Below are 23,272 nucleotides of genomic sequence, written 5' to 3' on the forward strand. Positions count from 1 at the left end.
ACAACTGAACCTGGGTGGTTCAGTCAGTTAGGCATCCAATTCTTGATTTTGGCTCAGTGCATGATCTCACGGTTCATGGGTTCCAGCCCCACATCAGGCTCCATGCTGACAGTGCGGAGCCTGCTTGGGTTTCTCTCTCTCTCCCTCTCTCTCTCTCTGCCCCTCCCATGCATGTGCTCTCTCTCTCTCTCTCTCAAAATAAATAAACAAACTTGTTTAAATCCGTTTTAGCAACTCTCTTGTGTGTCTTGTGTGTCAAATTGGCTTTTTCTGTTTCTAAGATTACTCTCCTTTCTTGCTGAAGGAAAGTCATTCATGTTTATAGTGTTGATTTAATAACTAAAACCAGTGCCCTCTAATATTTTATCCTTCCCCTAGTTCTCTTTTTTCCTTCTGTTGAGAAATTTTGTGACTTATCATAAAATATATTTATAAGTAATTGCAGAAGTTTATATTTTAAAGAATTTATGATAAATAGATGATTCAGGCAAATTATAGTGAGTGCATTTCAGTTTAAGGCAGCTCTATGACATGTAAAACTAAACTATGGTGGAAAAACAAGAGAATAGTGGTTGCCTCTGAGGGATATGGATGGACCATAATGAAGAAGGGGTATAAGGAAGGGATCTGGATATTGTTTAACTTTGAATTCAGTTACATTAAATTTCCATATTAAAATTTATAAAGCAATGACTAAAAGAATAGGACATGTGTATATTCGACAACAAAAATGAAAGAAGAATTAAAAGGTATCTAAAATATTAATCAAGTAAAAGGGCAAAAGCATTTTCACACAAATATAAAGAGTAGAAATTCAAAATAGGTAGAAAAAATCTGAGTATAATAATAATCAAAATAAATACAAATGGCCTAAACTCATCAGTTAAAAGACAGAAATTACAAACTGTATTTTTAGAAATCCTGCTATATGTAAATTAAGAGATGTGCTTAAATAAAAAAGATACAGAAAGGCAGAAAAGTAAAGATGTAAAATGATATACCAGGACAATACTAACCAACCAAACAACCAACCAGGATTGGCATGTTAATATCTGATAAATAGGCTCTAAGAAAAACAATATTATATATATGAGAGAAAGTAATGACATACAGTAATAGCCTTGATTTATTGGGAATGTACACAAAGTACCTACATTATAAATGTACCTAAATTTACATATATTTAATAAAATACCCTAAAAAACATTTTTTAAAAAAGTAATAAAGTTATAGGACTATTTTTCTCAATCTACTAATACAGAAGAATATTTCAACTTAAATCTCTCAATTATTGATTTATTAAGCAAAAAAAAAAAAAAAAATAGTAAGGATACCAAAGACTTAAACTACACAATTGAAGTTTGATATATAGAGAGACTTCTACCCTAAAATTAGAGAGTATACATTCTTTCATAACATGGGGGGTTGCAAAAATTGACTTGATACTGGTCTGAAAAGCAAGTCCCAATTCTTTTCAAAGAATTAGTATCACATAGATCACACTCTCTGACCACAAAAACAATTAAACTAGAACCCAAAGAATTTTTTTTAATTTGGAAAGTTATCCCTCAAAATTTACCCCTCCATATTCTAAACTTATGAATGAAAGATTTAATCATGAGGAAATTTTTAAAAATTATTTAGAATTAAAATAATAATGAAAATGGCCCTTTTCAAAGATGGCAAATAGAAAATCCACAGGAACATATATATAAATTACTAGAAACAGTAGGAGAATATAACAAAGCAACAAGCCATTAGATCAATTTATGAACACCAATTACATTTCCATCATCACCAACAAATAGAAAATATAATTTTCTGAAAGTACATCAATTAAAATATAATAGCAAAATATAAAGCACTTTAAGAATAAATTTAATAAGATGTGTGCAAGACATGTATTCAGATAAAATAAATTTCTTGAAACGCATTAAAGGGAAAGCTAAATAAGTGGAGAGATATGCCAGATCCATGGCTGGGAATAATCAATATCAGAAAAATATCAATTCTCCCCAGCTGATACAAAGAGCTAAAGCAATTCCAAATAAATCACAACAGAGTTTTTCATAAAGCTTGAAAAGTTATTTAAAAGAATACCTAAGTGTTCCTGATAAATAAAAACATGGTTGGCCTACCCTATCAGACATCACAAATTATAATAAAGTCATAATTTTTAAGACACTGTGGAATTGGTCTATAATAAATAACCCAAAGGAGCAGTACAGAGACAGAGAGACCCAAAACAGACCCATGCAAAAATAAAGAATTTTGATAGATGTCAGAAGTGGTGTTGCAGGTTGTTGGAGAAAGAAGAGACCATTAGATAAATGGCATGTGGATATGTAACATGTTTTACTATGTTAAAAACAACAAAACTGGATCCCTACTTCACAGCATTCACAAAAATCAGTTCCAAATGATATAAATACTTAAATATAAAATCAAGTCTTTAGAATCTCTAGAAATAACCTTAAAGAAATATCTTTCTGATCTTGATGTCATAAAGAATATTTTCAACCAATCACAATACCCAACAACCACAAATAAAGATTGATAATTTAAGTGTTAAATCATATTATAGTCAAATGAAGAGCTCTTATTAATCAAAATACACCATTAAAGAGAAGATCAAGCCACAAAGAAGATATTTTCAACATACGTAATTGACAAAAGAGTTATATCTAGGGCATTTATAGAAGTTCTACAAAGCAATTTTTTTTGAAAAGTCACAAAATGTTCAAAAAACATGAAAGAATATTTCCCAGAAGAAATATTAATAGCAGAAGGAAGAGGATGGAGAAGGACAAGGAGGAGAAGAAAAAAATGAGCCAATCATCGCTACTAATAAAGATAATAAAATTATGAGCATAACAAGAAATTTAACACAATCAGCAAAATAATAAAAAAGTTGGACAATACTCATTACTGGAAAATGCTTCTAAATTGCTGGAGGATGTGTAAAGTGAACATTTGCATCCTCTATGACATCCAGGAGATGTTGTTGCAGATACACCAATATGTATGTATGTATATGTGTATATATATACATCTATATGTGTGTGTGTATTGCAGATATACACATGAGAATACCTTCCAAGGTACATGGTACAACTATGATTACAGTAACCATTCACAATAGCAGAAACCTAGAAATAACTCAAATGTCTACCAAGAAAAGAATGAACAAATTGTGATAGTCACATTTAAATATTATACTGTAATGAAAAATGAAATATAATCATATCCCTAACATTTTGGATGAATCCTAAAAACATTAAGAATGATTTGCAAGGTCAGGGTGCCTGGGTGGCTCAGTCAGTTGAGCATCGACTCTTGATTTCTGCTCAGGTCATGATCTCACAGTTGGGGAGTTGGAGCCCCGCAACGGGCTCTGTGCTGACAGTGCAGAGCCTGCTTGGGATTCTGTCTCCCTCTCTCTCTGCCCCTCCCCTGATCACTCTTTATCTCTCTCAAAAATAAATAAATAAATATTTTTTTTAAAAAAAGAGTGACCTGCAAAGTTATTTTTACCTATATGTAAGGTATCATATTACACCGTATTACTTTTCCTTTTGGGACATGTCAAACATAAGAATGTGGAACATTCCTTAGTCAAGTTGTATCTGAGTAGCTGAACTCCCTTTTACCACGATAGTCCTAGAATTTCTTGACCACAAAGTTTTTAGAATTCCCACAAGAAGTACGGAGGCCCAGCCTCGGAGCCTGGGAACAGAGTGGATGGATCCCCATCACTTACGGTAAGAAGCAGTGTGCAGCCGTCAACACCCACTGAGGGGCAATCAGAGTCCCCACACAGGACCGATAACTGGAATTCAGGTAAAATAAGTAGAGAAGGTGATTTAACCCTTCTATGTCTTCACTAACAAATGAAACACCACCTGGAAGACAGAGAGAAGAGAATCAAGGGATATTAACTGGCTGACTAAAGAGAACTCAAGGTGCTTATAGAGATTTCAGAATGCTGGTATCAGTTAATATAAATATTTACCACTTATTAATCACTTAGCCCCTACTCTATGGTACTAGAGAACCATACTGTACAAAACACTGTATTAAAGTACTTGATGTACTTTTTAACTTTTTTTTATTTTTCACAGGAAAAAAAACTATAGGGTGTATAAATTTTATATTATCTTACAGATTAAGAATTTATTGAAGACAGTGTCTTTTCCACATTGAATATTCTAGTCTTCTTTGTCATAGATTAATTGACCATATAATCATGGGTTTATTTCTGGGCTCTCTATTCTGTTCCAGTGATCTATGTGTTTTTGTGACAGTACCATACTGTTTTACTATACAGCTTTGTAGTACGACTTGAAACCTGGAATTGCGAGGTCTCCAGCTTTGTTGTTCTTTCTCAAGATAGACAATATAATGGAATATTAGGCAGCCATAAAAAAGGATGTGATAGTGCCATTTGCAATGATATGAATAGACCTAGAGGGTATTATGCAAAGTGAAATATGTCAGACTGAGAAAGACAAATACCACATACGTGGAATCTAAAAAAATCTGATCAATAAACAAACAAAAAAGAGAAATAGGCCTATAAATACAGAGAACAAACTGATGGTTAACAGAGGGCAGGGGGATGAGGGGATGGAAAAAATGGGCACAAGTTTCTATAGAATAAATAAGTCATGGGAATACAGCCCATGATATTCTAAAAGCTAGTATGGTGCCAGATGGTAACTATAATTATGGTGAGCATAGTATAATGTATAAACTCGTGGAATCACTGAATCACTATGCTGTAGACCTGTAATGTTGTGTGTCAACTGTATTCAATTTTTTTATTTAAATAAAATTAGCACACGAGGTCATACGACCAGTGAATGATGGTTGCTTCAAGGATTCAGACTTCAGTCCATGTGATTCCAAATCCCATTTATGCACTTCTCTTCTACAGGACCTCCCTGCCTCTCCTCACCCAGTTTGCTGCTTTCCAGAGTGACTTAGCTCATTTCTAACCTTCCAAAGGCTTAAGGATTCTTGGCTGTATCCACAGTCAAGCATTGCAGCCTTTCCTATAGCTCCCTGATTTTTCCTACTGGTTGACTACAGGGACACTCTGAGACGAGTCATCATAACTCCTGCAGGAAAAAAAAAAATAAGTAATTAAAAATAAAACTTTAATTCTGGCAAAAGAATATAGGGAGAGATACTCTATACAGACACTGAAGTATAGTACACTACTTATCCTCTGGAAACAGATGCCTTGATTCAAATTCGGGCTGTATCCTTAGTAGTATGGACTTGAACAAATTATGTAGATCCCTATGTTAATTTCCTTACTTGTACACTGAGATCATAACAACTTCTTTCCTAGGGTTTCTGTGAGAAATAAATGTGGTAATATATGTAAATTGTTTGGAAGAATGTTTCATGTATAATGTGTGTTCAGTAAATGTTATTTCTTACTAATTCAGCTTCAAGTATATTTTAATGTTGAGAAAGTGCAAAACAATGTTCAAAACGAGACAAAGACAAAGCCCTTTCATGATCCCCAAAATGACTAAACATCAGCTATTAACTGATACGTCTTTTCTTTGCATTATTGCTATTATCAGTGACAGCTCTATTTTAATCCTCCACTTCCTTAAAAAAACCTTTTGAGAAGCCCAATTCTGAACTGATCCCATTTCTCTAAATCCATCTTCAAAATTATCCAGCATAAGCTCAAACCCTGTAAGATGCCCCTCCCATCTGGGGTACTTCTGAGGTTCTCTGGAGTGTGTTCTTCCCACTGCATAAAGAAAAAAAAAAAAAAAACCTCACTATTCTCATTATTGCTGTGTTCTTGGTGCCATTTGGTTGATGGGTACAACAAAGGCAGATTAAATCCTGCTTTCTCCAGTTTAGGAACAGCAGGAAAATAGAAAACTATTTTTTAAGTTTTTATTTTAATTCCAGTTAGTTAATATACAGTGCTGTCAGTTCTGAGTGTACAATATAGTAATTTAACACTTCCATACAACACCCAGCGCCCATCACAACAACAAGTGCACTCCTTAATCCTTATCACCTATTTCATCCATCCCCCCGCCCACCTCTCTTCCAGTAACCATCAGTTTGTTCTCTATAGTTAAGAGTCTGTTTCTTGGTTTGCCTCTCTTTTTTCCTCTTTGCTTGTTTGCTTTGTTTTTTAAATACCACACATGAGTGAAATCATGGTATTTGTCTTTCTCTAACTTATTTCATTTGGCATAATACTCTCTAGCTCTATCAACATCATTGCATATGGCAAGATTTCATTCTTTTTTATGGCTGAGTAATATTCCATTGTGAATATATATCACATCTTCTTTATCCATTTATCGGTCAATGGATACTTGGATTGCTTCCATAGTTTGGCTATGGTAGATAATGCTTCTATAAACATTGGGGTGCATGTATTCCTTTCAACTAGCAGATGTGCTAGATCACAGGGCAGTTCTGTTTTTAACTTTTTGAGGAACCTCCATACTGGTTTCCACAGTGACTGTACCAGTTTGCATTCCCACCAGCAGTATAAGAGAGTTCTTTTTTTCCCACATCCTCACCCAACACTTGTTTATTTTGTTTTTTATTTTAGCCATTCTGACACATGTGAGGTGATCTCATTGTGGTTTTGAGTTGCGCTTCTCTGATGAGTGATGTTGAGCATCTCTTCATGTATCTGTTGGCCATCTGTATGTCTTCTTCTGACAAATGTCTACTTATATCTTCTGCCCATTTTTAATTGGATTATTCATTTGGGGGGGGTACTAAGTTTTATAAGTTCTTTATATATTTTGGGTACTAACCCTTTATCAGGTATGTCATTTGCAAATATTTTCTCCCATTCAGTAGACTGCCTTTTACTTTTGTTGATTATTTCCTTCACTGTGCAGATGCTTTTTATTTTATGAAGCCCCTATAGTTTATGTTTACTTTTGTTTCCCTTGCCTCAGGGGACCTATCTAGAAAAAAGTTGCTATTGCCAATGTCAAAGACCATTTTTATGGCTTCAGGTCTCACATTTAGGTCTTTAATCCATTTTGAATGGTTTTTTCTTCAAGATTGCTTTGGCTGTTCAGGTCTTTTGTGGGATTTTAGGATTCTTTGTTCAAGTTCTATGAGAAATGCTATTGATATTTTGATAAGGATTGCAATAAATGCGTAGATTGCTTTGGGTAGTATAGACATTTTAATAATATTTTTCTTCCAATCCATGAGCATGGAATGTCTGTTTCTTTGTGTCATCTTCAATTTCTTTCATCAGTGTTTTATAGTTTTCAGAGTACAGGTCTTTCACCTCTTTGGTTTGGTTTATCTTAGGTATCTTAAGGGTTTTGGTGCAGTTGTAAATGGGACTGATTCCTTAATTTCTCTTTCTGCTGCCTCATTACTGGTATATAGAAATGCAACAGATTTCTAAATGTTGATTCCTATTTCAGTTTTGGTAGTTTATATGTTTCTAGGAATTTATCCATTTCTTCTAGGTTATCCAATTTGTTTGCATAGTTTTTCATAATATGCTCTTACAATTGTTTGTATTTCTGTGATGCTGGTTGTTATTTCTCCTCTCTCATTTGTGATTTTATTAATTATCAATTTTATTAATTTTTTCAAAGAACCAACTACTGGTTTCATTCATCTGTTCTATTTTTGTTTTGTTTTTTAGTTTCTACATCCTTTATTTCTGCTCTAATCTTTGTAATTTCCTTCCTTCTGCTGGCTTTAGGCTTTGTTTGTTGTTCTTCTTCTAGCTCCTTTAGGTGTAAGGTTAGATTGTTTATTTGAGATTTCTTTTGCTTCTTGACGTAGACCTGTATTGCTACATATTTCCCTCTTAGGACTGCTTTTGCTGTAACCCAATGTTTTGGACTGTTGTGTTTTCATTTTTATGTGTTTCCATATATTTTTAAAATTTCTTCTTTGATTCCCTGGTTCAGTTTTAGTAGCATGTAGTTTAACTTCCATGCATTTGTAGTCTTCACAAATTTTCTTGTGGTTGAATTCTAGGTTCATAATGTTGTGGTCAAAAAAAGGTGTACCATATGATTTCAATCTTTTTAGTATTTATTGAGGCCTGTTTTATGACCTAACTTGAGACCTATGCTGGAGAATTTTCCATGTGCACTTGAAAAGAATGTGTATTCTGCTGGTTTAGGATGGAATATTCTGAATATATGTTATATCCATCTGGTCCAGTGTCATTCAGAGCCACTGTTTTCTTGTCTATTTTCTGTTTAGATGCTCTATCCATTGATGTAAGTGGGGTGTTAAAGTCCCCTACTATTATTGTGTTATTATCAATCAGTTCCTTTATGCTTGTTATTAACTTTTACATATTTGGGTGTTTTCATGTTGGAGGCATAAATATTTATAATTATTAGATCTTGCTGGATTGTCCCCTTTACTATTATATAGTACGCTTCTTTTATCTTGTAACAGTCTTTGTTTTAAAGTTTAGCTGGTCTGATATAAATATTGCTACTCCGTGCTTTCTTTTGACCTCCATTTACATGATAAATGTTTCTCCACCCCCTCACTTTCAATCTGCAGGTGTTTTCAGGTATAAAATGAGTTTCTTATAGGCAGTATATAGTTGGTTTTTTTTAATGTTTATTTGTTTTTGAGAGAGAGAGTGACAGAGTGCGAGTTGGGGAGGGGCAGAGAGAGAGGGAGACACAGAATCTGAAGCAGGCTCCAGGCTCTGAGCTGTCAGCACACAGCCCAACGTGGGGCTTGAACTCATGAACCATGATATCATGACCTGAGCCAAAGTCAGACACTTAACCGACTGAGCCACCTAGGCACACCTAGTTGGGTCTGTTTTTAAATACATTCGTACACCTCTGTCTTTTGATCAGAGCATTTAGTCCACTTACATTCAAAGTAATTATTGATAGATATGTATTTACTGCCATTTTATTACTTGTTTTGTTATTGTTTCTGGAGATTTTCTCTGATCCTTTCTTGTCTTTGTCACTTTGTTCCAATTTGGGTTTCTCTTGCTTTGTCAATTTATGTTTCTGGGTCCTAGGGTTTTCACTTATAGACGATAAGTAGTGAAGGAACAATGATGTGTACAATATCCCCCACTATTGGGACAGTGTCTGGCACACGGTAGGAACTCAAAATGTATGAGTGATTGGAGTAAAATTCACCTTGTATGCAGGGATCCACTGGGAGGCTCTGAAATTAATGAAATGGTTTTCTGAATCCATAAGTGAAGCAACCATCATCAGAAGACTAAGACCTAATGTCATGTATATGTGTGTGTACTTTTTTCCCAAATTCATATATGCATGCATTTATTTAAAAAAATATTTCCTGAATATCTACTATGTGCCAGGCAACATATTTGATGTTAATATAAAAGGGTATTCAATAGAAGTAGACTTTGCCTTCATGAAATGAGGGAGGGAGACAATAAGCAAATAAACACATCAATAGATAGCTATAAGTTGGATGAGATAGAATGTTCCATGAGAAAGAATAAGAAGAGAGGGTAAACAAAGGATCTAATTTATTTTGGGTGAGCAAAAAAGTACTTGCTGGGTAAGTGACGGGTAATCTGAGACAGCAAAGATGAGAAAAACCAGCCATGGGAAGAGCAGAAGAAAGAGCTTTTCCAGAACTGCGTGTGCAAAGGCTCAAGGATGGGAAAGAACTGGGAAATGCTCAGGTGTCTGAAGAGAGCCAAAGAAATTGAAGCCTAGTGGGAGAGGAAAAGATTGGCCTAAGAGGAGCCTTGAGAGGAGAATTTTATTCTAAGTGTAATAAAAAATCTATTAAAGAATTTGAATGTACAGAAGTCATGTGATCCAATTATTTTTTTAAAAATCACTGGATTTTAAAAAAATCACTGGATTTTTATTAGAAATGGATTGTAGAAACAGTCGCGCTTACTGAAGTGACCTGGCAAAAAGTGATGTGCCTTGCACTGAAGTAGCAGTGGGGGAGTTGGAGAAGAGCATCTAAGTGGATGGATGGACATAAGACCTATTTCAAAAATAAACCTGACAGGAAATCCATTTAAACAGTATTCTGATAATAAGATACACATTGCTTTAACAAAGATTATCTACCTTCTCATTACATAAGTATTCAATCAATAATTATCATTAAAAGATTCAAAATAGGGGTGCCTGGGTGGCTCAATCAGTTGAGCATCTGACTCTTGATTTCAACTCAGGTCATGATCCCAGGGTTGTGGGATCAAGCCGTGTGTCAGGCTCCATGCTGAGAGTGGAGCCTACTTGCCTACTTGGGATTCTTTCTCTCTTTCTCTCTCTTTCCTTCTGCTCCTCTCCCCCACTTGCACTATAAGTAAGTAAGTAAGTAAGTAAGTAAGTAAATAAATAAATAAATAAACAAATAAATAAATAAATAAATTTTAAGACTAAAAGGGGTTCTCATGCTCAGAAAAGTTGAGAACAATTGACACAGAAAATCTTCACATTCCTTCACTCTAAGATATTCCAGTGTATAAATCTAAGTCTTATTTAATTCCAACAATCTATCCCTGACTCCAGACCTTCTCTGGTTGGCCTTTAAGAAGTATGCACTACACTAGCTCCTTCTTACCTGCAGTAACAAGACAGAGCTCCTTCAAGCCACAGGGACTTCCAAGGAAAGCTGAGGAACACATTTTCTCCTAATATACCTGGCTGAGCCCCCAACTAAATATGGGTCATTTACTCTAAAACTTCTCAGATTTCTTTCCAGCAAACCCCTGGTGCCCTAACTCACTCTTGACTGAGCTTTACAAAGTCACTGATTCTAAGAATGTGCTAGAAACTTACACATTGCCTCCTTTCCTTCCATTCCAATCGGTCCTTGCCTGTTTTACCTTCCCTCTCTACCTGAGTCAGATTCCTTTATTCATCATTTTAATGATATTCTTATTACTCTTCAGAACTCCCTTGTCCTAATGTCCTTGAGTCATACTTCAACTGGGCAAATCTTAACTCCGTATTCATGCAACATCTGCCTCCACTGCGTCTGCAGCTTTAACTTTCTTAACTTGCCACAGACATAGAACACATTAACTACCTCCTTCTCCTAGAAACAGCTCCTCTGATGGTGTATATTACACTTTTATTTTCTCCTGCCTCATAAGGTACTTTACTGGGCTCTCCTCTTCCAGCAGCCCCTAAAGCTTTAGAGCTCACCTTTCCATTTGATCCAAGAAGGAGTAGCCCCATTCCCCCCAGCTCTTCAGTTCCTCAACTGAAAGCCCCTGCACAACAAACACAACAAACAAAGATAGAAAGACTCTGAATAATGGAAAGAAGTAAGGGGACTGCCTAAGGAACCTGGGGACTTAAGGAACAGCCTAACACCAACTTCCCTGGGTATACTCATCAAAATTAAAAACAATTGCTTTATAAAAAACCCTCTGAAGACAGTTTAAAGACAAGTTATAGACTTGGAAATATATGTGCAAACCTCCTAGCTGAGAAAAGACTTGTATCTGATCTATATACATACTCTCAGACTCAACAGTCTGATTAGAAAATAGGAAAAAGACAAGAAAAAACGCTTCACTAAAGAAAATATCCATGAGGTAAACAGGCATATGAAGAGATATTCAACATCCTCAGTCACAGGAAAAATAAACATTAAAATTTCAATGAGGTATTACTATGTATCTAACAGAACAGCTAGTATGAAAAATAGTGCAATTTGGTGACAACACCAAATGCTGGCATGGAGGTAGAGAAAATAGGTCGCTTATACATTGTTGGTGAGAATCTAAAATGGTGAAGCCAACCTGAAAAACAATATGCTATAAAACTAAACATGCAATTACCATATGGCAGAAACTGCACTCTTGGACTTACATCCCAGACAAACAAAAACTTACTATCACACAAAAATGCAGCAGGTTTATTCTTAAAAGTTAAAACCTGAAAACAACCTAGATGTCCTTCAATGGATGAATGATTAAGCAAACCAGAGTACATCCATTCCACAGAATAATAGTAATAAAAAGAATTAATAGTTAATATACACACATCTTGGACAAATATCTAGGGGATTAAGCTAAATGAAAAGAGCCAATCCTAAAATACAACATACTGTATGATTCCATTTGTATAATATTCTTGAAACAAGAAAATTACAGAAATGGAGAACACGTTAGTAGTTGCCATGGGTTAGGGAAGGGGGACGGCGTGGAGGAGGGAGAATGAAATGGTGTGTGGGTAGAAGGGCAATAGGAAGGAGGCTCTGCTGATGGACTGTTCTGTGTCCTGAAAATGGTGGTGGATGCACAGACCTACACATGTGAAGTTGTACAGATTTAAATACACACACACACACACACACACACACACAGGTAAAACTGGGGAAAGCTGAATAAACTCTGTGGATCATACCAATGTTACTCCCATGATTTGCTATCATGCCATAGTTACACAAGATGTTACCATGGTGGAAACTACAGGAAGGACACGTGGGACTCCTCTGTACATTTCTTGCAACTTCCTATAAATACATAATTATTTCAAAATAAAAATTTTAAACCAAGAAAGGCAACTGGAATTCTTCATAGTTCTGTATTTTACACATTTCTTTTCTGTAAATTCTTTTCAAGTAATCTTTTTCACTCATTCCTATGAATGCAAATCCTTTCAAAATTCCCAAATTCCCAAATCTGTATCCCAGCTCAGACTCCTGTCGTGAGTTCCCGACACTTGGATTCAGGTGGACATCTCCATTTGATATCTCAAAAGCACTTCGAACTCAGTAAGTCAAAAATGTAATTTGTCTTCTTCCCCAAATGCCTCCTTCTTTTCCAGTGTTCCCTATTTCAGTAAATTGTACCGCCATTCACCCAACCAGAAATCTGGATGACACCCTTTACTTTTTCCTACCCTTCATTCCTCACATTCAACTGATCACAACTTCTATCTCCTTGTTACCTCCGGAATCCTTTTACTTTCTTACATCCTCACTGCCACCACCCTAGTCTACTCTGTTGCCCTGAGAGTTGCAACAGTCTCTTAAATTTCTCCCCAGATCTTTCCCACCCACAACCCATATCTCTACTCAAATCCATTCTCCTACTGAAGTCACATGAATATTTTACAATCATAAATGTGGTAATATAACTCTCATATTTAAAACTCTTTAAAGGATTCCTATTATACTCAGGATCATTTCTAAAATTAAGGCTAAAAGACCCTCTACTATATGATTCTTAATCTACTTCCTTCCTCTGTGCTCCAACCACACAGATGGGCTTTTAGTTAAACATGTCACACCTCATGACCTTCACACTTACTGGCTCCTCTATCTAAAATGACCTACCCAGTCCCTACCCAATTAACTTGGTTAACTCCACTCAGTCTAACATAGGTATATAGGAATCACGGCATGTCGTTAAAAGATACATATTTTTCTCATGTTGCACATACAGAAACTGAGGTTCAGAGAGGTCAGGGTATCTGTCCCTAACTAGGTAAGAGAGCATAAATGCCTAATTACAGAGCCATACCAACTTCATTATGGGCATGTTATAATTACTCTGTGCCTTGGTTTCCTCATCAAAAAAAAAAAAAAAATGACAGCAATAATACTTATGGCACAAAGTTGTTTTAAGAATTAAATGGGTTAGAGGCACCTGGGTGGCTCACTCGGCTCAGCGACTAACTCTTGATTTTGGCTCAGGTCATGATATCAGAGGTTCGTGGGTTTGAGCCCCCTGTGGGGCTCCTGGGATTCTCTCTCTCCCTTTCTCTCGGCCCCTCCCTGCCTCCTGTGCTCCCCTGCACAAGCATGTGCACTAGACTCTCTCTTTCTCTCTCAGAAATAAATAAACTTAAAAAAAGAATTTAATGAGTTAACACGTAAAGAGCAATGTCTATTATATAAGCACTATATAGGTATATGTTTTTATGGTGGTGGCAGTGATGGTGATGATGATGATTATTATTATTATTATCATTGCACATTACATTTAAACCACAAAGGGCAAAAGTGACATTTTCCTTTTGAACCCTACAGCAGAATACCTGCTGCTTTGTTTCCTACGTGTTTTATAAGTTCCTATACACCCTTCCAGGCTCCTATCTCCACCTTCCTTTCCGGATTGCCTCCATGTTTTAGCCCAAGAACTTTATCATACATTGAGAGGAGATTTGAATCCCAAAATAAAAAGTTTTACTTAGGTCCTACAAATGACTGAGACTGTACAGAAAAGGAGTAATATATCCTCCCCCTCCCAAACTTGCATGCCCTTGACCCTCCAGCTCTCCTCCCCGACACAGCTCCATAGCCTCACCCCCAGACAGCGTCCTAATAGACGACAGCATCCTAATAACCGTGACAAAGAGATCCCTTCGGTCACTCACCAGTCACCATCAGCAAGGTTAACAGGATACAATTCATGCTGATGTCTGAATCCTGCGCTGAGGATATGGATGGAAACTAACAGGCACAAGACAGGGACAGAACTTATGCCTTGCTTGGGGATTCTGAACAGCAGGTGAAGAAGGTGCAGGCAGGAGATCCGAGGATACAGATTCTACAGAAGTCTATCATCTAGGGGCATCTCCTTCCACTCTGGACCCTCAGTGTGAAAGCAGGTTCATCAGTCGCAGCCGCCCACCTCTGTCAGTAGGCACGGAAACCTCAGTCTGACGAGGCCGGCCCTATGGGAAGATGAGCAGGGATCTGAGCTTTATCCACCTCATCTAGGGAAAAGAATTCCAAAGCAGGCGTCAAGCAGACCTTCTGTGGAGTTCAAATTCATCCCAAGTTTCTTCCCTGGCCTCTCAGTTCTTTCCACTGGTCCCTTCCCCACAATGTGTGACTAGCATCCTTCCTTCTACATGTCCCATTGACCCCTTTCCTTTCCGGGCCACTCTGATGCAGAGCTGAGTCCCACCCTTCTGTGTGACATTGACCCCCTCCCCTCTATGCAGGTGATGCCCAGACCACCCCTCCTCAGAACTGCTTGACTTGTGCAGGTCTTGTCTCACAACCACAGACACGATTTGAATAAAAGTTCCCAATCAATACCAACACAAGTGGTTCTTGTTAGATCTCTAAATCTGTTATTACACTGCCCTCCTGGCTGCAGCTCGCTCTCTCTCTCTCTCTCTCTCTCTCACTCGCTGTCTCTCTCTCTCATTCTCTCCTTTCTCTGTAGCTGCCTTTTTCAAATTGATTTTTGGTGGCAGAATATAAGAAGAATATTACCTAAACAGAAAATCAGTCAGATGGCAAAATGCAACACTACAATTAGAGTCTCTATAAACCTGATGGTTTGTGGAATGAGGCTATGGACAGATATGTCCCCATGTGTACACAGAATCTGTGATAATACCAATAAGGAACTTCATAACAAAAAATTACGAACATAGGAGGAAATATTTAATATCTCACACACACACACACACACACACACACACACACCCATCCATCCCTCCATAGAATTCTAAAATTATTTTTTCAAAAAGAAGCTTAAAGAACAATGTCCATATCAGATATCAGTATCCTAAAACAAAACAGGAAAAAATAAATGGGATTAGCAAACTGCAGAGAGCATTCAAAGGCTAATGTTAAAAAGGTATTAGTATTGAAACAAGAAAACCTGCAACTGAAAGTGGTTTGGTAGGCCTGGAGAAAGGTGTGTGGGGTAGGTGGGTGGGAGAGGGGAGGCAGAGAGAAGCTGAGCAGAGAGGACTGAAGAGGACAAAATGGGATGAGGGTCAAGGGAGGCCCCTAAAGCATGCTGGGGGATTACACTACTGGCAGCAGGGAACTACTGAAGAGTTTTTAAAAGGAGATTGGCATGATCTCATCTGCATTTCAGGGGGAAGAAACAATTCTGAGTACAAAAGAGGAGGCCAAGTTGAGCAACACTAGATGGGCATATACAGGAGTTCAAGCACAACAAGATTGTGGCCTAGATCAGGATGACAGCAGTGAGGATGGAAAGATTGGGATGGATTTAAGAGACATCTGGAAGTAGGATGGTTTGAGGTCGAGTGGTCAGAAAGAGAGAGAAATCAAACAAATGGAAGGCAGAGTTATCTCCTAAAATAAGAAAAACAGGCAAAGAATGCATTTAAAAGGCTGGAGGCATGAAGGGTTAAATTTTGACATGCTAAATCTCAAGATCTCAGGGAGCTAAAGCAGATGCAAAAAAAAAAAAAAAAAAAAAAAAAAGGTTTCCAGGAGGCAGTTGTATCTGTGGGACAGGTGGTCTGGGCTGGAGATACTAATTTGAGACTCGTAGACCGGTAGCTGTCCCCAGTAACAGCCTCCTCCAGAAAATCTGTTGTTTTTGGAAAGGACCCAAACTCCCTTCCTGGTCCATAAACTTTGCAAAAAATCTAGGACAAACAACGTCAGAGTAAAGAATATCTCTTTCTCAACTTTTCACCTGTGCTAACTACTCCTACCCTCACCAACAGAAAGCCTTCCATAGCTCCATCCTGTCTTTGAACCTCAAGCATATTTCATAATGAAGCCCTATTCTCAGGGAACTTGCGTGACGGAATGGACCTTTCAAGGTCTAGGAATGCTAGTTGATTAGCCGAAGCCTGGAGGATATAGTTGAAAAGCTGTGTGTACCTAATAAGGAGATCAGGATTCTACTTCTATCTTTCCAATCATGTGTGACTTTGAGAAAATGACTTAAATTCTGTTTCAGTTCGGCCACCTACAGATCAAGGAAAAAACCACGCCAGCCCTGTCTCCTCTTTGCAGGTTGTTGTGCCACTGGAATGAGATTATGGGTTTAAGAAACCCTAAAGGATTAGAGTGGCACAAAGTATAGTAATTTTACAAATCTCAGACTGACCTGATACAAAATCCCCATGGACAATGTCCATACAGAAGTAAAGAATGTAGCTCAGTGCCTCGGATTCGATAAGTGTTCAATGAATGTTAGCTAATAGTGAAACTGTGCTTGTTAGAGTGTCTCCAAATTAGCCGAGGATGACCCTAGCCATTTATCATTGCCGGAGAAACCTTTTCATTAGGTAAAAAGCACCAACAGGTCCTGCCTTGTGAACTGTCACCAAAACACAGAAGATCCTAAATTTAATATAATCCAGAATGTACACCATTCTCCAACTGCCAAAATAACTGTTCCATGAGTGCTTTTCATTTCCACATTTCCTTGGCTCAAAGCTGGTGATCAGGACCACCAGACCTGGTGGTGATGATGACTGAGTGATGAAACAGTGGTCACAGGGAAAGGTGAAGCCAGTGTAATAAAGATGGGAGGGGCTAAGGGAAAGTATAAGGAACTATTAGGGTGTTCAGAGCAAACCTGGGGACACTGTCTACCTGAGCTAAGGTGGAGCATCTTGTCCCCCACAGCCCTGGCCTCAGAAACTCCCTGAGGAAGATGAGTCCTGAGCCAGAGTCCCTTTCCCATAGACAGCTGACTTGGGCAGATGGGCTTTGAGGCATAGCAGGGAGAGGAGCCTGGATCTGGAAGTCTAAGGAACAAGGCTTCTTTTTCCTTCTTTGAAAGACCCAAGAGAGGCACAGTCTCCCATCCCCCAGCCTCCCTGGAGCAGAAGGACCTTCATCTGTCTACCTGGAGCCTTCTTCCCTCCCCCCATTTATGCCCAGATCTGCTTTCCCATCCTATTTTGGGTCCCCACGCCTAACCACAGCCATTGATTCTACCAGGTGTTCCTGAGAGTTCCATACTCTGCTGATCTTCTGCATCTCACGGGGAAAGATCTGGACTGCTATGAAATTTATATTTTATTTGGGTGTCCTTGCTGGTATGTATCCATGAGCTTGTACTCTGTCCTATAAGGCACAGGTTAATGCAGGCTGGAGGAAGGCAGATTGGGGTGTGTAGAGGATACAAAAGAAGAGTCTAAGAAAAAGCGGTCATGGACAGAAGTAGGTATCTCCTGTCCCAGACCACACCCATAGGCTCCCATGAGGCTGAGCTCACCCTTCCAGTGCTAAGCTATGGGACAGGTGATGGTGCTCACTTGCCTTGGAGAGTGCTCGACAGTGAGCATTCCCCACTGGTGATTCCAAAATGTGGGCTTCATCACCCACTGGGCAAGTCCCAGTGTGGTCACAGGGACAAAGAACACATTCCGAAGTCTGATATCCCCCCTATTCCATAAGCTTAGAGACTCAGAAAGCAGGGAATGAAGAAGGTAGAAACAAAAGATCAAATGCAAGGGCCCTACCCCCTGCACTCCCTGACTTCCACGAGTCCTTCTGATGGCAGAATTTGCTGGTGAGGCATCTCCCACCACCTCCAGACCGTCTATGTTGCCTCACTATTAGCTGTGTGAGCACAGACAAGTCAATCTACCCATGCTTTAGTTTCTTCAATCAAAATGGGGATATTACTAACTACATCATAGAGATGTTGTGAAAGTGTTAAATAAATCCATGTAAAGCACTTAGAACAAGAGCTCAATGCCTCAATGCCTCCTGTCCTTTTTCCCTTGGGATTTCTAACTATGTGATCATAAAAGGGTATGGGGAGGTGGAGGCCAAGACTTGGGAAGGATAAATGGAAGAACCAAGGGCAGCCGAGGTAAGAACAGTATTTTATTTCTGATACTACAAGCAGCCTTCCTCCCTTTCTTAAGTGTTTTTCTTTAATAAGTCATTTTTAAATATTACATGTTAATATTAAAAACTTAGAAATATTAAAAAGTAGGAAAAAAATAAACACTTCATAACCTCACCTCACAGTCAACACATGCTAACACTTCAACTTACTCTCAGGCTTCACTTATTTATTTGTCATTCAAATGGTTTATCTTTGTTTCTTTGCTTGTTTTTAGACAACTGGATTACCAGATTAATATACATTTCATTATCATTTTTAACTTCAAGAAAGGTTATTAATATTTTCTTTGCTGTTTAATATTCTTTATAAATAAAATTTTAATATTTCCATATATTGATGTACTTTTTTATTTCAAATGCCCTACATTACTATATTGGACACTTATATTTCCAGTGTTTACCTATTATAAATAGTGTTAAAATGAGCACACATTCATAATCTTTGTCTATATCTGATTATTTTAGGACAGATTCTTAGGGTTGGAACTATTAGGTCACAAGTGATGAACTATTTACACTTTTGATGCCTATTTCTAAATTGCTTTTCAAAAAGACAGAATCAATTCACATTGCTACATGTAGTAAAAGAGTCTCTTCATTGTACTTTCTTAGATTCAATATTATCAACATTAAACCAAAAATTAATATTATAAGTATCAGATAAAATGGTATATCATTTTAATTTACATTTTATTAGAAAAAGAGGGTCAAACATTTTCATATTTCCTGGCCAATCAATTATTTCTTTAAAATTATCCATATTCTAGGGGCACCTGGTTGGCTCAGTCAGCTAAGCATCTGACTTTGGCTCAGGTCATGATCTCACGGTTCATGAGTTCAAACCCCATCTTGGGCTCTGGGCTAACAGCTCAGAGCCTGAAGCCTGCTTCAGATTCTGTCTCCCTCTCTCCCCCTCCCTGCTCATACTCTGGCTCTCTCTCTCTCTCAAAAATGAAATAGACATTAAAATAAAAAGAAAGAAAGAAAGAAAGAAAGAAAGAAAGAAAGAAAGAAAGAAAGAAAGAAAGAGAGAGAGAGAGAGAGAGAGAGAAAGAAAGAAAGAAAGAAAGAAAGAAAGAAAGAAAGAAAGGAAGAAAGAAAACTATTCATGTTCCTTTCAACTAGGAAACTGTTAACTGTCTTATTTGTCCTAAGATATGTCTTCTATATTAAGAATGTTTTATATGTTAAGAATACTAATTATTTTCTCAGGGACAGTTTTCTCTACTCACGCATCTGTGCAGAAAGATGACCATGCTCCCTACTTGGTATACCTCAAGTCGCACTTCAACCCCTGTGTGGGTGTCCTCATCAAAAACAACTGGGTGCTGGCCCCAGCTCACTGCTACTTACCGTGAGTGTTGGGAACCCTCACTCCCACCCCCTGAAATAGCCTGATTCATTCTACATGAGTGGTTCTCAAAGGGAGGCAACTTTTCCTTCCAGGGTACATTTGGCAAAGTGAAGACATTTTCGGTTGTCACAGTGGACTGAGGGGTGCTGTGCTACTGGCATCTATCTAGAGAATAGGGCCCATGGCAAGGATGCTACTAAACATTCTACAATGTGCACCCCCTCAACAATTACCCGGCTCCAAATGTCACTACTGCTGCTGGGAAGGAAACCTGTTCCATACACTGTGCCTCCTCAGTCTCCCATCAGTTTGTTTCAAGTTTTTTACTGAGATAAATGTGTTTTATTAATTAAGGGACCAGCAGGTAACTGAGGGTACACTCAAATTGGACAAATTGAGGAGAATTTTTAAAAATGACTAACGACAAAGGTACAGACAAGTTATAGGGGAAGCACAAAGAAGAGTTCAATGCCCCCAGGATTAGTATTAGAAGGGTACAGTTACTCCCTCTTGCCCTAAAGGGGCAAGAGGAGAGGTTGGTTCAAAGGGGAGAGGAGCAGGGGAGGGTGGGAGGAGAGAGAAAGGAAGAGAGGAAGCCCTGTGTACAGGGATTGCCTGATAGAAGCTGGGGCAGCCCTGCAGGAAGGGAGCTTGGAGGATAAATACTCGAACCTCACTCTTCTCCTCTAACTACTTCCTGGTGCTTGCTATCAACCGAAACCCAAGCAGAGAGCAGAGGACAGGAGAACCCATTGGCTTAATCCATATGTAACACCTTCCAAAGGCAGAGAGCAGGATGAAGCAGGGTTGCGAGTGAGTTTAATGAAACCAACGGATCTCCACCACTCAGGTCATGCCATTGTCTTACCTCCACCAGAATGGAAATGCTCAGTTGGAGAGGCTGGAGCTCGAGTGGAGGGAAAATATTATTTCTATGCCATGCATGATTTTCCTCTCTACCACATTAAGGATGCTACATGAAAACACAGTGGTTAAGGCTCCACCACCTACTGTGTGACCATGGGGGAATTACTGCTATGTGGTTCCATCATCTGTTAAATGGATTAAAGATAGAATCCACTTCATAGTTTTGTTGTAAGTAGTAAATGAGGTAATCCAGAATCCAGACCGAGCAATTGGCATAGCACCTGACACATTATAACATTTAATATCTTTGATGATGATGGTGGTGGTGGTGGCGGTGGTGGTGATGGTGACGGTGATTACTCCCACCCCCTTCTCCCTCCAGAAACCTGAAAGTGATGCTGGGAAATTTCAGGATCAGAGTCAGAGATGGCACAGAGCAGACAATTAACCCCATTCAGATTATCCGCTACTGGAACTACAGCCATAGCGCCCCCCAGGATGACCTCATGCTCATTAAGCTGGCTAAGCCTGCCAACTTCAACAACAAAGTCCAGCCACTTTCCCTCGCCACCAGCAATGTCCGGCCAGGCACTGTCTGTCTGCTCTCAGGTTTGGACTGGAGCCAAGATAACAATGGTGAGTGTACCTTCCACAGCAAATCAGGGTCATCAGTCACCCATGTCCAAAGAGCTGAGAAGAGAGGAGAGGAGAATGGATGGAGACCATGAGGGTGCTAGCAAAAAGAGATTCATCCGGAAGTCCAAAGCTCCTCCCAACCCAGTGATGACACAATGACACAGAGCAACCTCCTCCAGGCTCCAGCAGCCGGGGCCACCAGGCCATCGGACTCTGCACACAGGCCACACTATTCCTGACTGCCAGACACATGGTTCACATCAGAGAGGCTGTGCTCCTCCCTTGCATCCAGGCTCATTTTGCATGTAGGGGACACCTCTGAGGACTTGAGTCAGGTCACCCCATATTCCTCCAAGATTAGATACGATGGAAAGAAAACCACTTCTTAAAAGAGACATGCAGGCTATTTTTCAATCCTCTAGATTAACTCTCATAACCATGCACAAGATCCTTGCCTTTTCTCAGCCCTTTTTTCTTCAGACATACAAACAAAACACCAGTTGAAACACAGGGCAGTGACTGGAGAGTCTAAATAACAATTGCGAGCAGGCAACCTTTTTTATCCTGTCTTCCCTCAGGCAGGCATCCTGATTTAAGGCAGAACGTGGAGGCTCCTGTGATGTCTGATAAAGAGTGCCAGAAAACTGAACAAGGAAAAAGCCACAGGAACTCCTTATGTGTGAAATTTGTGAAAGTGTTCAGCCGAATTTTTGGGGTAGCCTTTTCTCTATATTCAACATTCATTTGCTTGTATGTGTCTAGTTTAACTAACCGTAACAGTGATTAGAAAATTAGAAAGCCCTCATCCTCTTGCAATCTTTTGAGAATTTGATAAGGCTGCACCAGGCCCTCCTTACAGATGCCTTTATCCATTAAAGTGTGGCATGCAATCCCTCTAGTTAATAACACTTTGCTAGATTTATTACTCTCATAGCTGCAAGAAAAAACAGGCATTGCTTTAAAAAAGAATTCAACCTTTTCACAAGGGAAACTCGCTTCACCAGTCCAAATAAATGGGGTTTGACTCATTTTACATGTGAGTTCTAGAGAAGTTTTTCTCTGACTTTCTCAAGATGAAACAAGGCTAGTTACAACAAAGTTAGGTAAATGACTCCAGCTTCCTATCTCCCAATTCGGTGCTGTTTCCATAACCCATGAGCCTACCTCTGGGCAGGGCTCATCCCACTGGGGGACTGGAGGGCTCCTGTGAGAAGATCCGATCATATCTCTCTTGTCTGTCTCCCTCTGCATGATCTCTGGTAGGAGGTGGCCGTCGCTACTGTCATCTGCAAAAACAAGCTCCAGGGAATCGAGGTCGGTCACTTCATGGGAGGGGATGTCGGAATCTACACCAATGTTCACAAATATACCTCCTGGATCGAGAACATCACTAAGGATAAATGACACCCTTCTACGCTCTCTGTATCCCACTGGCTCTAGTCATTGACTATACAGGCCACTATTTTCTCCAAACTCAAAATAAAAATCTCCAAACAGAAATGCATTACACCAGTAGCCTATGTTTTCTTGATTGTGTCTCTTCCCATATCCCATAATGATGTGAAGAACCAAGGACAAAACATGACATGAGCACTCATCACACAGTAGTAGGGTTACACCCATTATCTCGTTTAATGCTCACAACAATCCTCTGAGGTTATCTTTTATCCTCACTTTACAAATGAGAAAAATGAGACTAAAAGAGAGTACTTAACATTATCCAAAGCTGACAAACATCAGAGCCTAGAATAGAACCTCCAAATATCGTTTCTCAATCCCATGCTCTCAGCCTCAAAATTATAGGGGAGTCTGTGGCATCACAACAGATTTTGGCTTCTA

At 38.7% G+C, this 23,272-nt stretch overlaps 2 protein-coding genes across 5 annotated transcripts in view; one reads left to right on the forward strand and one right to left on the reverse strand.

Annotated features, from left to right (window-relative positions):
• Nucleotides 1-17,134, reverse strand: part of LOC106970417 (serine protease 58-like) — a 68,653-nt gene extending 51,519 nt beyond the window's left edge. Inside the window, exons 1-3 of one of the 4 annotated variants that reach the window (XM_053217984.1) lie at nucleotides 16,817-17,134; nucleotides 14,358-14,657; nucleotides 3,761-3,902 (exon numbers count right to left, since the gene is read on the reverse strand). In XM_053217984.1, the coding sequence (XP_053073959.1) occupies nucleotides 3,761-3,902; nucleotides 14,358-14,394 (179 nt within the window). In that variant the 5' untranslated portion in view covers nucleotides 14,395-14,657; nucleotides 16,817-17,134. Of the gene's footprint in view, nucleotides 1-3,760; nucleotides 3,903-14,357; nucleotides 14,932-16,816 lie in introns of those variants that run through there. The other 3 variants (XM_053217983.1, XM_053217985.1, XR_008296576.1) reach the window with 3 other exon arrangements.
• Nucleotides 17,135-17,258: 124 nt separating this feature from the next.
• PRSS37 (serine protease 37) lies at nucleotides 17,259-22,948 on the forward strand. Its single transcript, XM_015067029.3, has 6 exons — nucleotides 17,259-17,317; nucleotides 17,659-17,756; nucleotides 19,789-19,930; nucleotides 21,180-21,433; nucleotides 22,012-22,148; nucleotides 22,697-22,948. Exons 2-6 carry the CDS (start codon nucleotides 17,723-17,725, stop codon nucleotides 22,835-22,837), a joined length of 708 nt encoding a protein of 235 aa, XP_014922515.1. The 5' UTR covers nucleotides 17,259-17,317; nucleotides 17,659-17,722; the 3' UTR covers nucleotides 22,838-22,948.
• Nucleotides 22,949-23,272: the final 324 nt, after the last annotated feature.

The sequence above is a fragment of the Acinonyx jubatus genome, chromosome A2 (genome assembly GCF_027475565.1).
Source record: "Acinonyx jubatus isolate Ajub_Pintada_27869175 chromosome A2, VMU_Ajub_asm_v1.0, whole genome shotgun sequence".
Classification (NCBI taxonomy): domain Eukaryota; kingdom Metazoa; phylum Chordata; class Mammalia; order Carnivora; family Felidae; genus Acinonyx; species Acinonyx jubatus.

What these genes read in the sequence shown, in the direction of transcription:
- PRSS37 (XM_015067029.3), top strand. Translation starts at nt 17,723, where the DNA reads ATGAAATTTATATTTTATTTGGGTGTCCTTGCTG. An exon ending in CTGGAGCCAAGATAACAATG is followed by an intron (nt 21,434 to 22,011) that starts GTGAGTGTACCT and finishes GTCTTCCCTCAG; the next exon opens with GCAGGCATCCTGATTTAAGG. An exon ending in TGTTCAGCCGAATTTTTGGG is followed by an intron (nt 22,149 to 22,696) that starts GTAGCCTTTTCT and finishes GATCTCTGGTAG; the next exon opens with GAGGTGGCCGTCGCTACTGT.